At 40.0% G+C, this 16,098-nt stretch overlaps 1 protein-coding gene across 1 annotated transcript in view; it reads left to right on the top strand.

Moving 5' to 3' along the window:
- LOC117397022 (carboxyl-terminal PDZ ligand of neuronal nitric oxide synthase protein-like) overlaps positions 1-16,098 on the top strand; it is a 51,001-nt gene that overhangs the window by 18,611 nt on the left and 16,292 nt on the right. The window contains exons 3-7 of the mRNA XM_059005466.1: positions 9,357-9,449; positions 9,717-9,775; positions 11,211-11,319; positions 11,788-11,929; positions 12,424-12,584. Of these exons, the coding sequence (XP_058861449.1) occupies positions 9,357-9,449; positions 9,717-9,775; positions 11,211-11,319; positions 11,788-11,929; positions 12,424-12,584 (564 nt within the window). The remainder of the gene's footprint in view (positions 1-9,356; positions 9,450-9,716; positions 9,776-11,210; positions 11,320-11,787; positions 11,930-12,423; positions 12,585-16,098) is intronic.

Genomic DNA, 16,098 nt, shown 5'->3' with positions numbered 1-16,098 from the left:
GGTTTGGACTTGCTGAAGGGAAGTGTATTTAGTGCCCTGTAAGATGTCTATGACTTAGAGTAGAGTAGTGCATAGGCACGTTTTGTACTTGCAAGGCAGAGCTATGGCTGCATACTGATTCTGTACTGAGTCAGGATATCGAATGATAGTGACTTGAAATCCCTATAGAAGAAGAGCAGTCACTTTTTTAATTAATATAGAATTGCATTTTGTATTCATCACTGTATTTCTTATATCGTTTTAGGTTTTTTATGAACATGATAGCTGCAGGCATTATGGCAGTACCAGTATGTGAAAAACAAACTAAATAATGAGCACTGTTGTCTGTAAATAAAGAATATTCATATCTTGAAACTGCAGATTTGCTAAAGCAGAACTCCAACATATACTGCACCTTCATATGCAAAACTGGAAGATAGTACAACATTAAATATGTGTATCATTCCTTTAATTTTTAATGCAAATGATCACAGAGGATTTTCCATATTATTCCCTAAATAAAATACAAAATAAAGGAAATCTGCTTATGTTTAAGGATATGAGTAATATGTTTCCTGCACAGAAAGTCACACATGTTTCAGACAATGGGAAACCTGCCAAGCTAACCCAGAGTCCAGAATAACAGTTCATTTATTTTGAAGGGGGTGTTCCTGATAGCCAGTAATGATGCCCAATTAATCACTGTCCTACCTCTTGCTTCCTGCCCTGGAAGTGCTGCATGCTTTTCATTTTCTCCACTGCCCCATGAGGATGTTCAGACTCCAGACCTCACAGATCATATTGCCGGTTATAAGTCAATGGCACGGAAACACATTCCCTTCCTAAGAGCTCTAGGGTAGTTTGGTTGCTTCTAGCTCACCAGCTGCAGTTTGGTTGCTTCTAGCACACCAGCTGCAGTTAATGCAATTCTTAAGTAAGTCTGCAGAGGTAGCAAATAGGAACAGTAAAAAGCCCCTGTAGTACTACTTACATGAAAAACCTGTAAGAGATTGCTAAGGAGAAGATGATTAAGGCATGCTTGCCCCTCCTGGTTGTAACAATAAGGAATATGACCTATACTTTTAAACTAGCACCACGACACTGACAAGTATATACACCAGCACCACCTGCTGGTCACACAAATGCATTACAGCAGACTGAAATGAGTAAAAAAAAATCCTTGTGGATATTGGCTTCTGATCTTCAATGCTGTCTGGAAATGGAAAGTTACTTTAATAGGTTATGTAGGGTGTCCCTTATTGTTATACGAGAGCAGTTTGGGCTGTGCAAAATCATGTCTGACATATTACAGTAAGAGACGTCTCATGCATATATTGCTTATTATTCATTTTGTACTGCGGAACTAGTATTAAACTTTATAATTATGTTCTATGCACGGGGTGACATCAGTACACAAGATAAGATGAACTGGAATTTTGACAGACCCTCATGATTTCTCATATGTGAATTATTATAATAATTATTAATCCGGGTTAGTTTGTCTCAGATTTTGATAAAGGGACAACTGCACTGCAGACAACCTAACCTTGCAAAGTTGAATAGAGGTGACAGGCAGACTAGTGTCTGTTCTGCTATCCGTCCATCCCATGCTCTGCTGCATTCAAGCATGAAAAGAAAGTGTTCACCCTTAGATGAAAAAGCAGCATGTCAGTTCTGTGGAAAGGTAAAGTATTTCTGACCGGTATTAGCCTGCATTGGGTTCAATATATCTCACAGATGCATCTGAGCTGACAGGGTCGGGTAATGTTCTTTGAACACTTGCCAAGAGAGTGAAGTGAACCATGCAGTACTGCAATATTCTTTCTAGAATTCTCTCTATTGAGTTATAATTACAAAATACATTTTTTTTAATCTTAAATGAGAAGACGTTCTAGGAAATGCAGTAGAGGCACAATTTTAAAAGACCTTTTACGAAGCAAACAAAATCCAATAACTCACCGACCCAGAACCAGTCTGCTGCGCTCCACACACAGTGTGATTAAGAAGCAGTCAGACTTAAATGTTTTAAAACATAAGCCTATTTTTAATGGGGTGGAATAATTACGGTGTAGGAGTGAGCCTGAGCAACCAAAAAACACGGATTGCCAATTAGAAGAGCGATTGTGTGTTCGTCTCGTTCAGTTCTTTGGTGTTCCAGAGGCAATTCTCCATTTAATTCTGTGACCCTTTTCTTTATGAGGAGTGACTTTGGGCCCGTAGAACATGTCCCTGTGCCACAGTGACTCCACATGAATTTCTGTCTAATGCTCATGACCTGCCGTGAGAAAAATCGTGGGTAAATAATGTGCTCGGGCCTGACAGAAACCAAGCATAATCAATAAGGAAATGCGGCAACTGTATATTAATCTATTTTGACACTCAGTCGGCATAACACAGCAGCAAACCACACAGGGCTGGGTTCTTTCTGTGTACTGCACATGTACTGTACCCGCGCAGGTTCAAAAAGTGAATTAGGATGGGGTAGATTGAGTGGAAAACAAGCGCCAATGGGACCAGTCACTGTAGGTGATTGATTCAACAGAACTCCCAATAGAAGGACAGGACTTTTTACTCTAACCTTGTAAACAAGCCTTATTCAAACTGTAGTTTTCCCCTCTGTTCACAATTAATTACATGAGTAACACCTCGATAGCTGAGATTAGCAAGAGCAGGAGACATTTAAAATCAGTGTCCCAGAACAGAAAGAATAGTGCGGTACTATTTCCTGCATTAATAGTGTCCCCCCCTCCAAAGCATTGGATTTCTTTATTTCTTCCACAGTAACCAAAGCCATCATTGATTTCACAGGAGAGCCGATGCCTGAACAGTATTGAATGTTTGAGAAACCAGAGAAGCACAGCAGCGTGCTAGTGTTGTATTCGCCCCACATCTGCTGGAAAAGACTTATTTAAACAAGCAAGAGCCTGAAATGGAAACAACATGTAACCTAAGCCAGGCCAGATTAAAGGCTTCAAATGCCACTGTTTTCAGTATAAACCAGTCAGTTCCAGTGTGTTGGGTGTTTATTGTATGTTAATGTGCCATTGTTTTGGGGCATTCGAATTGGATAGAGCACACCTACTGCAGATCCTCCTAAGGAAATGCTCACAAACGTCCTTCTTGCTTTTTCAGATGTGATAGTATTGAACAGTATATCTGTTCTTACTGCACACCGAGTGCCACACCTGGCCCTTGAATACACCCTACTCATTGGGAATGTTAATAGTATATAGTTTAAACGTTTTCCAAGTGTCCAGCGTTTAGAGATCTTTCTAAAACCTTAACCATCGTCGATAGGCTTGTCAGAAGTTGCATTGTTTTTGGCATCCAGTCTGGAATAGCCATCTGGGGGCAGCAAGTTGAACAAGCTGCAAAGAATGAATATTAAGCACAGTTATTACCACTACTGTTCCAGGTCATAGGGTAGTTACAACTCCTGGTTCAATGAGTGAAAGAGAAACTTTTCCTTTTGTTGTGTAGGAATAATAATAACAAAACACCTGCCAAAAAATTGTCAATAGGATGTAGTGCCACCAGGAGCAGCCAAGATGACAGACTCAACTGGAGATGAAATGCCTTGCCAGTCATCTCTTTTACATGGCTCCTCTAAACATGTGTAGTTTGTGCAGCCCTTGATGCATCGTGTATGGCTGCATTATTTTTGTAGGGCTGTGTTCTTTCTTTTTAATGATCAGTCATTGCATAGGTATATGCTGCAATTCCATGCTGAGTGGATGGCTGAGTGGGTGACGTCACAGACCAGGAAGTTGACAGACTGCAGGTTGAAGCGCCGGGCGCGTATTTATTAAACAAAAAATAAACGCAATAAACAAAAACACTTTTTCAAAACAAATAGACAGATACAAAACCCTGAACCAAAAGTATCGTGCTGGTGTAAAGCCAGCACGAGTAGCAATTGTTTATTTTTCTCTTACTTTCGTCTTTCTCCCATAGCTACTCTCTCCTCCAACCCAACACAGACAAAGACAAGCTTATATACACAAGCACATGGCATTAAATTACAAACATTCAAACAGCAATTCAATTTAGCAATCCCCTCAAATGTACCTAGGTGCTTCCCATTCAGCCCTAGAGGCTTCTGGGATATGTAGTTTTGTAAGGCCTTTGGCCATGACACCCCTCACGTGGACTACAAAACACACAGTGAATATCCAGTACATATACAGGCAGGGCTCTTGTTCAGGGCATATAAAATGGGCTGACTATTACAATGCACTTCACTTTCAATGAAATGAACTGCTCTCAGTAGACATGACATCGCTCTCTGCATGCCAAAGATGAGGAATTGTAAAGAAAGAATTCCACCCACGTAACAACCCGCATTTAAAGAACAGGGGATTCCAACAACAGTGCCTTCATGTCCACCAACGCTGTAAGAAAGACTGAGCTATTTCATCGTGAACTCAATTAAAAGAGACTGCATTCAACAGGAGCTGCACCTCCAGTGGATTAGATGAAGACTCATAGAGGTTTGACAGTTGCAATGAATTCATACTACCAGAAGAGATCTTGGAAAAATCTCAAGAAATACCTGTCTATCACTGATACATTTATATACCAATACCACAGTTCATTGAATAGTGGTTAGGGAAGTGTGCCAACGGCAGCCACAATGGAAACAGGAAGCTCTGTGCTTATTGCAAAGCAGAAGCGATGGGGGTGGGGCAGAAGGAATGTCAAGTGATGTCATTGTACATGATGTCACCCATCCAATAAAGAGACTAGGCAAAAGACAGAGGCTGCTAAATAGTTTGAAGGGATGCCATGGTTTACAAATCACGGGTCACTTTATAAGATACAATCTTCCTTTTCATGGGAGGCATTTAATGATTTAATCAGGGCCCCGCTAGTTTGCTTGACTTCCCTCCGTTGTGCAGTTCCTTATCTGTTATGTCACGCAGTGCCGCCCTGTAGATCTTCAACACTAATTGTAGGAGCGTATCTGATTTTAAGAGATGCTTGTCCTAATTGCACAGCTGTAGAACGCTTCAACGCTATTGTGCAAGATGGCAAATTCGATTTCAAAACAAGAATGATAGCTATAGGCTGCATATGCAGCAATGCAAATACTGTATGGAATTATATTAATATAAATTGTAGAGGATGCTCATGTCATTTGGAGCTGCCTTAATGCGCCCGTCGCTAATTATTCTCACTCAATGGCTTCTTAGAGGATGCAATTTGCTCCAGGGATTTAGATTCAGGTTGTGTTTAGATTCACACAGAAAATAACACATACTGTAGATGGGCATTTAAACCAACATTAGTGTTACAATACTACATACATTTTCATGCATAGCCATTTTGTTTGAGCCAGCTGAGCCCTATGCTTTTTGTTAACACGGCTGTATTATTACTGCTGTTTCCATCAAATGTAGATAGTGTGTCATTCTTCCTGTGTTTGTGGCACAGTGATTTATATATTAGATTTCGATCGTGCTTTTCTATAGAAGATAATTAAATGCAAACCCACATCTGTCCCTAGTTCTGTATACACGTGGTTGCCAGGATACACAGTATGGAAGGTTATAGAAGCTATTATATGACATGAATAGACTACAGTATGCGATTTGAATAGTCATATTCGAGTGATCTTTCATGACCTACAGCATGCTTAACATTCTGGTGGAACTGAATAAATGGCTTTGTAAATAATAGCCAGCGAATTATGAGAATACAGTGATTCAATTTCTCAATCAAAGCTCCTTTTTTGTGACTTGTCCAGAAAGATGCACTTTCTTGTTGCCCATTTGAACAAACTGGTTACTGTTTTGTAAGATGTCGAGGTGTTTATACAAAAACGGAATCCGAGTAAAAGGAAGTTTAGAACAGAAGTTAGGAATCATTCTAATCTAAAACACCAGGAACAATAAAAAACAACATCCTATTTTTGTAAATAAGGCTGTAACCCTACCTCTACAAACTCACTTTTCTTATGCTCCCCATGAAAGTGTTCATTTTGCCACAGCAAGTTGCTTGTGTAAAATGATGTGTAGAGTATTTCCCTCTTAGCTCTATCAGCAAATGGGAGGGAATCAATGTATTTTTTAAATCTACTGTATGTACATGCACATACTGTAGCTGTGTTGTATTTTACAAAACCACTACTTTACCACGGGTTTAGGTTGAGGAATCACACTTGCACGGGCTTGCACAGTAAAGACAGTGATGTCTGTTGAACACTGTAAATGCTTTTCTTGTTTGTTTGTTTCGTTCTGTTAGGCTTCGGAAGTTCGATTCCCCCAGAACAAGCAATTGACTTCATTCAGGGGGCAATTACAAGTACCATACACCTGCCGATTCAATCTACATTCATTGGAACTGGAAATGGTTCCTTTCAACGAATATGCAAATTCTCTGTTGCCAAGGGAGTCGTTTCCAAACGTAGCAACTAATTACAGCAGTAAAGAGCACCATTATTGCCTGTGTTATCCGTGGTAGTGGCGCTTTAGCAGGGAACAGGTATGCAAATGATATTCGGGCTTTTAAAAAAAACATATTGCCAAATGCCCCATTTCTATGTGTTCTGTAATATGTTTGATGTATTGCTGTTATTAAGGTGCTATATGTATATGTATAATTTGTACCATATTACCACAAAATATATCTCGTCACTAAAATAAACCTGTTACCCTATCAAATGCCCCATTATTATCCGGTCAAGAGTCCAGAGCCCTAACCACTACTCCACACTGCTGCCCTTGTGTGTTGCAGTATGTCATGAAAAGTTAGTGACCTGATTTTATTTTTTTGATTGCAACGTGCTGTAAGTACATTTTATTGCTAAGCTAACTGCATATTATTGGAAACAAACAATTTACAAAATGTTGATATTCCCAAAATACAAAATATTTTAAGATGGCAGCAAACTTTGATCTACATTTTTACTTTGATATTTTAAAAGAGGAATTTCACAAACACAAAACACTGCACTTCTGTACTGATTTTGTTCTTGTACAAAGTTATAGATTGCCCTACGACAGTACTTTTCATATGAGTTAGGCTTTTCTTATTAATATCGTATTTAAAGAAAATGTTACCCTTCATGTGAAAACATGACATAGGGTATTTAAGTCATGGGCGGTGTGTGAAGGAAGGATAACAAAATCTCCAGAAGGCTTGTTTGTTATCACTGCATCCGCCCATGACATAAATACCGTATGACAGCCTGTGAACAGGTGAAGCTTCAAAACCCAGTAAAATACTAGTAGGCTATGCAAGACTTGTACTGGATCTTATAGCTGTGCTTAGTCAGACACTACATCTGTGCTGCCTTCTGCTTCAGTCGACTCTGAATGTTAAACAGGCATCTTTAGTAAAGACGTATGTTCCTGTCTTCAGCAGCTCAATCTCATTTTTAAATAGTTTTTTAATGTGTTATTTTAATAAAATGTAAAGCTGCTTACTTTTTTATTTGTTAAGAGTTATGATCAAATGCAGGTGGATGGGAATAGCTGCACAAAGGAAATTCCTTGGGCTTGCAATCTTTTGCATTTGAACAGGCTGCATTTGACTTCATTTATCTCTTTTGTATACAGTCTGTCTGCTTAGGATTTGATTAGCTGAGTTAATGTTGTCTGAACTGACGGATGGTTTTAGAAAATACACAGAACAATAGCATTGCATTAGAGTATTCACATTTTAAGATGCCTAGTATTTTCATCTTTTAGAGTCGTTTTGTATTTCAGCAGGTGAGTCTAAATTATGGAAGAGCTGGGTTTTTAATGTGGCTAGATGCTGTATGGTAAAATGAGTCTTTACAAGCAGACTGTGTATCACGAAGCTGGTAGCGTCTGCTTTGTGTCTGTCATTTTAAGTTCAGTCCCATGACGTACCTATAACTGAACTTCTTCCAATGTTTTCATGGAGTGTTATGCAACTGGCTGTGCCAACTCAACAAAGATGAAGCTTGAGGAAATGCATGCTCTAAGATTATTCTGCTCACATAAGAGGTCCCTCGCTAAATGAATAAAATAAGCATTGTTTGTATAATAAGATGCCTCGGGTCCCACTAGAGCGGAGCAGCAGTGCTTACAAACCGAGAGTGCAGCGCTTCAACACTGCTGGGGAGACAAAACCAATAACCTACATTTCATGAGCTGACATCTACACTGACACCACGAATCCTTCTTTTATATTAAGAGCTAGACTGCAAATAGATGTCAGGCTGGAGGTAAGGCGTTATTTTGGGGGACTTAATATGAGGAAGTGTCCTAGTCACCCTGTCCCAGGATTTCCTCCAAGTTCCTGACTGCAAGGAATCATGGGAGTCTCATAATAAGTCGGAGACACCGTGATTAGAAGGGGGAGGGGCTTGATTCATCTGCATTGGAGGTTTTCTAAATAAAAAAAACAAACTTCAAAAGCACCTTTCTCATGTAAAGTTCAAACACTTATAGCGAAGAGCATGACATTCAAAGATTTACAGTAATCTATGAGTTTATGTCCGTTTACTTAATTGAAATAAATGTTCTAACTTCAGTTGGCACAGACCAGAAAGCTTGCCACTGTACCCATTTCCACAAGCCTACGATGACCTTATGACTGATCCTGCATTCAGTATATAACCTTGCCGGTCAGTCAGTCCCTGTTAAAATGCTCTTATTAACAGAACTAGTTGTATGGTTTGTTTGTATGATGGGCTTCTAATTTCAGTTGTTTTGGTACAGAATCAGTTTGTTGGTTTTTGTGGGAAATCAGCCATGTAAAAGCCACTAGAACTGGACGTGCAGGCAATCTTGATGTTAAAAAACAGTTCCGTGGTGGTACTGTACGCATGGGAGAGCTCTGGAGGAACCACATAATGCCATTGAAATGAATGTAACATTTGAGGCGCCTTGAGTGTCGGTTTCTATTTATTGCAGAGCCTTAAAGCCTTCCCCTGTAAAACTCGTTTTAGCCAGAACTATGCAAAGGGAATATTGAAGTGATGAAAATGCAAAATGGGAGACTCAGGCCAAAGACCTGTTCATATTGGAGGAGATCTCGTTAACATAACTAATTGAAGGTACTGTACCAAGAAAGTATGGCTTCCCAATTACACAGCAGGAGGGACAAAGCTGTGCTTTGTCATGTTTCGCCTACAGAACAATCTGAAGCACTTCATTCCATACGTGGTCATTATTCTTTGTGGGAAATATCCAAAACATTTAATCTATGACCAGTCTTCAATGTATGAGGTTAGTTTCATTCAAAAACTCATTCAAATAACACAAACTGTTTACAGTGTGCTTCTTTCGCTCGTTCGCTTCCTGACCAGAAATCTCAATGCTGGCTTTTCATATGAGAATGGGAAACACCGTCAAACGAATACAACAGCATGTCCTTTAATATGGTTTGATTTTTTTCTTCTGCAGTATGAGTTCAAAGCCAAGAATATCAAGAAGAAGAAAGTGAGCATCATTGTGTCAGTGGACGGGGTCAAAGTGATGCTGAGAAAAAAACAGAAGGTAAGAACGACCATGGGCACGTCTGCTTACAATCTACAGGTTCCAGGGTAAACCAGTATGGCTTGTGTGCCCAGCCCTGGGGTTCAGCTTTGGTCCATGGACAATATGTAAGGTCCGGAAAGGGGTAGTCAATGAGTTTACACTACAGCTGTAGGAATTATTGTATTACAGCAAATAAAAAAAGTACTATTTTTTTTTATTATTAGTTTGTTTGTTTTAAAGTATTACTATTTATGAAATATGTTGCAATTTCATTTTTCCTGACAGAGAAAAGAATGGACGTGGGATGAAAGCAAAATGTTAGTGATGCATGACCCGATCTACAGGTAAGGGTTTCCCATTGCCCTTATTATTATGTAGTCTGCTTTTACTATATTACAGTAGCCTTCATAATGAAGGAATACATCAATGACCACTCTGCAGAAATGAATAATTGGTAGGCATGTAAAGCTAAAGACGGCAGCAAACTGCTGAAATGTTTGTTGTACGTTAAAATAGTTTTTGTGACAATTTAGTTAAAGCATCTTGCAAAGAGTTAACCCTTTAGATACTGGAACAGCTGCGCAGGCTGTAGATTGTACCTCTACGATTGCAATGCTCTGCCTGCTGATTCTGTAACAATCACTAGATATGAAAGGGATGAGGGGGGCTGGTCATTCTGGGGTTAAAAGGTAACCATGCACTTTTGATTAATCATTAACTGCAAATGCATTCTGATGAGGGCGAATGAATAATGTATTTTAAAAACCAAGCTCATTCACGTGTCAGATTTTTGCACGCTGGTAGACTTTTTTTATAGACATCCAAGATTCTGAGCCCACTTTCTTGATGAGATACTGCAAAAAAAAAAGTTGTATTATGTATGCAGAATTGCGCGACTCTTTCCAGAGTTAATACTCCGCTTGGAAAAGGTCATCAAGGTGTCAGTCCTCATAAAGAATAAGGCTTAAACTTACCATGGCTGTACGTTTTACTTTGTTTGTGCTTCAGTTCATACTGTGTTCCCAACTTGCTGTGAAATGTTTCAAACTGGTGTGGATGTGCTAGCTTCCTGTGAATATAATACTCAGGAATGTGTCCTGGAAATGAACACCTCAAGCGAGATATTCAAATATGTTTTTTGTACCAGTGCTTTTAGTCTGAATACAGCCAGTACTACACTTTTTCGGCACACTGCAACATTTTAATAGCATTTTAACCTACTGTGGATGTCAGAGTGTTACCAACAGATGCACAACATTGTATTATACAGAGATCCTGAAATATTCAGGCAGTCTGTGCAGCCATACAATCTTTAAAGATCACATGAGCCAATTGACCTCAGTGGTCGTATTAAGCACAATGCAAACTGCATGGCGATGAATCTCCTAGTCATGGACTAATTAACTGAATATCCAGTGGGGCATGAAGGTCTTCATTAAACATTAAAAAAAAAAAAAAAACACGCAGAGACACATTTTCTGTAATTCCCAGTTAACGGCTAAAGCAGTGTTATAATTGTACGCATTTCACATGCTAATGTGGTGTCAAGTATAGGATGAGAGTTAAAGCAGTGATAATAGGGTCAGAGGGCTAGTACAACGAGCAGATGTAGAGTGCTCAATTACAAGCCACTGGCAATAGAATATTTGAAATGATAATTATCTTTGCAATTATATTGCATTTGTATTTCTTCACAAGCTTTGAATACAAGTTTTATAATTTTTTCTTTAATTGAACACTTTTTTCCCTTTTTTGTGTTTGTTTTGTTGTAACACTAAGAATATTCTACGTATCCCACGATTCCCAAGACTTAAAAATCTTCAGTTTCATCTCCAGGGATGGAACTAGCAATACCTTCAGATGCAACGTGTTCAAATCCAAGAAGAAGGTACTGACTATAAGGGCACTATTAGTATCTGGAGGTTGCAGACAGACACATATTTCAAAGCCTCTTCAGCAGCTTTTTTGCCGAATATACGTATTTCATTCTTGGAGTGAAACAGGATTTCTAATGCAATCTGGTCTTCTTGTGCTTGGAATTATGAATGTTATTAATCATCTCATTGCCTGTAAGCCATTCCACTAATTGTGTCTGTTTGGATGAGCCACTGCAGTGCGTTTTTATTTTAGAATAAACACTGTTTGCAGACCACTGCAGAAACAGTCTTACTGTAGTTGAACTCTATTGGTTTTGATGTTTTTTTCCCCAATAACATTGCTGAATAAAATACATATTTTTCTGTGTAGAATAGCTGTCTCTAACTGGTTTGCAAAATGCTTGTGACACTGTGGCCTTGTAAAAGCCACGGCTACTGTATGGTGTGATAAACATTGCCACGGGTCTGCCCTCTTGCAGACACAGGCGATGCGTATGGTGCGCACCATCGGCCAGGCCTTCGAGGTGTGTCACAAGCTGAGTCTGCAGCACGCCCAGCAGAACGCAGACGGACAGGAAGACGGGGCCAGCGACAAGTCTGTAAAGGAGGTGCAGCCCGAGGGTGAGTCTCTTATTACAAAGAGGTGCTGATCACCCTTAAAACAGGTTGTTTTCTTAAGCAGGAAACTACTAGACTAATATAAAAACACTTTGGATGACATAGCCTATGTCTATGCCAGGCAGCTAGACCTGAAGAGCAGCATCTGAACTCCTTCCCAAAGCACCTTAACAAGCACAGTATTTAAGTAATTGCACTTTGTGCTACTCAGAATGATTGCATAAAGGTGAAATGCCAATGATAATGCTGCTAGTGCTAATAAGATTTAAAATAAGTGGTGCCAATAAGTGATAAGGAAATTCATTTTTTAAAACTCTTTAAAGTACAATTACTACCCGCTGTGTAATGTAGTAAGTGAGAATATAATGGCAATTGCGTTAAAAGGAAAGGGAGTGGCGGAAAGTTTTTGCAATGCTTAAAGCTTACCCTGACCCAAGGAAACAAGGATGGCCTTTTTCAGCGTGCTGATGTGTCTCTGGGTACCCTGCTCTTTGTAGGTCGCCAGTTAACTGGAGCAGAGCAGGATGAGGAGGGGGAGACGGACGGGGATCTCGAGGGCTCCACTCTGTGCGAGCAGGCCGTCTCCGAGATCCTGCAGAGCCTGGCCAAGCTCGACGTGGTCAAGACAGCCCAGATCCTCAAGGAGAGCAACTTCCAGGTATTAGAACACTCAGCCTCCCAATGAGGAGAGGGAATTGAAACAGGGCCCACTGAATCCTGGGGTCTCTGTTGATGTGAACAGCAGGGCCAGGCAGTGGAAATATGGGAGATGGGTTTAAATGAAATGTATAGAAGGGAGCTGTCGTGAGAATTTTTATCCTAAGATATGAGGGTTAAAAGGGGGTCATTGGCAGAAAAGTATGTGAATGTACTCAGGGAGCAGAGTCTGTTATAAAGACAGCTGGATGCTACAGTAATCAGATACAGTATTTGTCATATACAGTCTAACCTCATTATAACAAACCCCACTGGGACCTGGAGAAATGTTCGTTATATCGGGGTGTTCACTATAATAGGGTTTGGCAATTTTTTTTCTGCTTTAATAAATTGTGACATTACATGAAATGCCCATTTTTTACAGTGAAAGCCCTAATTATTGTATATTATTGAAACGAGCGGTTGCAGGGAGAGACTGTGTCTTATACTGACAGTTCTCATCATAACTTATTGAAAGCCAGAGCTGATGTCTCTTGTGGAGATTGGATGCACTTTGCAATTGGCAGCTCATTCCCCTTCAACTAATTTGTATCATGTGATGAGCGCTGGTCTCAGAGGAAGCATTGTGGTCCTGCTCCTCATAATTATAACTTGTGAAAGACGTACATCGCTAATGTAAATGTCTCTGGAATGGGTCCCCGGGCACCGGTCTCACAGGATATCATGTTCGTTAACTCATGCTGCAGCTTCAGAGACTTATGAGCGCAGATTTCTCCAGATCTCCAACGTCTGTTTCCTGTTTACCAAGTGATTTCTGAACTTCTGTTGAAGGAAGGAGACATAAAATGTAATCCAGCCACCTAGCATTTTTATATATTCACCTGAGAATATACATCTTGCAGTTCACATGGAAAAGTGACACTTTACAGGAAATATTGATTGTACTATTTCTGATTACCTTAGCGCTAGCCTGGCCTTTCCCAATGCATTAACAATCTTTTGCCATAACCTTGGCTCAGTAATTGTCTATTGTATATTGTGGACCAGCCAATGGATTTGGTGATTCTTTAGGCATTGAAACCGGTTCTTTTTTGTATAGCTGCTGCAGTAGGTATACGAAAATGCAGCAGCAACACCATAGCCAAGCTTGCAATTCTTACACTGGAGCATAGCGCCATCTAGCAGAAAAGCAGAGTCATCACTGCATTATGTTTGAGGATTCTATTGCTGTGACGTTCAATGAAGACATGGGGTTTGTGTTATATTGGTCCTGCATTTAATTATGCCTCGGATTTATTTATTTATTTATTTATTTTTATACATAAACATTAAGCAGCTGGCAAGCCTTGATCCTGGGCTGATTTTAGGTATAGTAACATACTTGGCATTCAGGTCCATTAGTTAAACAGTCAGCTATCTCAGTGGAAAGACATAAACAGAGAGCATTAGTGGGTTTAAAGAAGATAAATGTTTCAAAGTTTCCATTGACAAGTTAAGGTCTGGGAAAGCGAGCTAACAGGACCTGCATGCTGGGACTCATGGTCTGTTCTTGTTCCTGGCAAGTCTGATGTCCTTGCAAACCGAGCCTCTTGTTTTTAGAAGCTATTAAACCAGTCAGCTGTGACCAGACTGTTCCTGTCCCATAGGTAAGCTGCTGTCAGTTACAGAGGGGCTGGTTATGTTGAAGTAGAGGACTGTGTGGGACTGCAAACAGATCCCAGACCAGTCACACTCAAGCTATTTTCCTCAGTCCTGGAACTGCTACATGTTTAAACTTTCTTCTCCATTAATTGCTCTTGTTATGTAAGCGGAATACTTCCTAGCGTTCTTGGAGTGCCGTGTATATTTCTGCCATGAAGATGGCTGTAAATAACTCACTGCAAGGATGGAACTAAGAATCCTATTGCATAGCAGTTTCACCCATTCCAGGTTTTATTATGAGCCTGATTAGCCACAGGTGTCAAGCTCAGGTGCGTCTGAATTCATAGTAAAACCAGGAATGCATCAAACTGCTATGCAAAAGGAGTCTTGTGTCCCTCCCTGCTCTCTCCTAGGAGGCTCAGTGGTTATTCATTCAGTAGTCCATGAACGTTCATTACGACAGGATCCATTATATTACTACAGCTTCATAGTGCTTGTATCCTAGCAGCCTAACTGTCCTGAAAGTGTTTTTAAACTGGCATTATTTTTTATCCTTTAAAAGAAAAGAGAGTGGCGCAAACTTCGCACTAGGTCACAAACTGAAGTAAATGCCGTGCTATAGCAGTGTTGCACAAGCTTCAGCACACAGTACTATACACCTGTGAGCTTCAGTGCACAGCGCAACACTGATATGCTTCCCCACACTAATGAACCTCGGGGGAGTCTTTTTATAAGCAATCGTTGCTAAAATAGTTTGTAAGCATGAAAAATGATTCTCTCAGTAGAAAATACATATATTTATACTTTACCTCTGATTGGGACCCAGGATTCCCGTGAGGTTCCAACTTGATTTCCGATGGCATGTGTTAACATACAGCGCTAAGATAAGGACAGAAAGGATAACCTGTCGCTGGCACAGTGCCCCTAGAGGGTTACCCGTTTCATTTTAAATGCATGCTTCACTAGCAGGGAACTGAGCAAGGGAGTGAAGATTTCTCAGGATGCTGTGTACCACACAGTGTCTGATTGGCAGAAACCTGCCCTGGTTTTATTGACAGAGCGCTCCACAGCCTAGGCAGCGGAGGAATGAACCGCCTGGCAAGGGCATCGCAACCTCTCTGCTGTGATGAACTGGAGGTGCAGATAAACCTGGCGATCACAGACACTTACAGTATGAGAGCTGAACGAATGAGGATTTTACAGTATGTTTGTGATTTTAAAATATGTAGTGCTCCCCCTCCTGGTTTCACTTAGAAAGAGTTTGCAAAGGCTTCCTCTTCCTACAAGTCTGTTTTTCGGTCTCTCTCTTTTTTCTTTTTGCAATCACCTAATATATCTCTATATCCTGTCACTGCAGTTGATTCAATAACCATCTGCAGCGAATTGAAGCCGGTCTGGAAAACCATAATTATTACATATATTGCTTTGAACAATTTAGCTCTGACAGTGTGTCGCAGGGATGTCAAACATAATTCTACATGAGGTATTGAATCTGTCTTAGGAATTTGATTACTGGCCTGCTGCAAAAAGCAGATTATTAACACAGATTTCATCAGTGGAAAATGGCATACTGCTTTTATCCTTGCTGATGAAAGCTGATACAAATATATCATTGCATCTCACCCACACACAGAGAACAGACCATTTTGCCAAGAATAACATGGAATGTAAACATAACACATGGCATGTTTCAAAGAGAGGGTGACGAAAAAAAATGTGACCACTATACCCCAGTTCATCCAACGAGTCTTAGTTTGGACATTGTGAGAGAATCTACTTGTTTATGAGAAATCCTGGTTTCTGATTGGTTGGGATAATAAAGGTTATATCTTAGGAACCGATTGTTCAGTTTCATGAAGCTTGTGTATGTTACA

The sequence above is a fragment of the Acipenser ruthenus genome, chromosome 31 (assembly GCF_902713425.1).
Source record: "Acipenser ruthenus chromosome 31, fAciRut3.2 maternal haplotype, whole genome shotgun sequence".
Classification (NCBI taxonomy): Eukaryota; Metazoa; Chordata; class Actinopteri; order Acipenseriformes; family Acipenseridae; genus Acipenser; species Acipenser ruthenus.
This window is presented reverse-complemented; position numbering and strand designations above follow the sequence as displayed.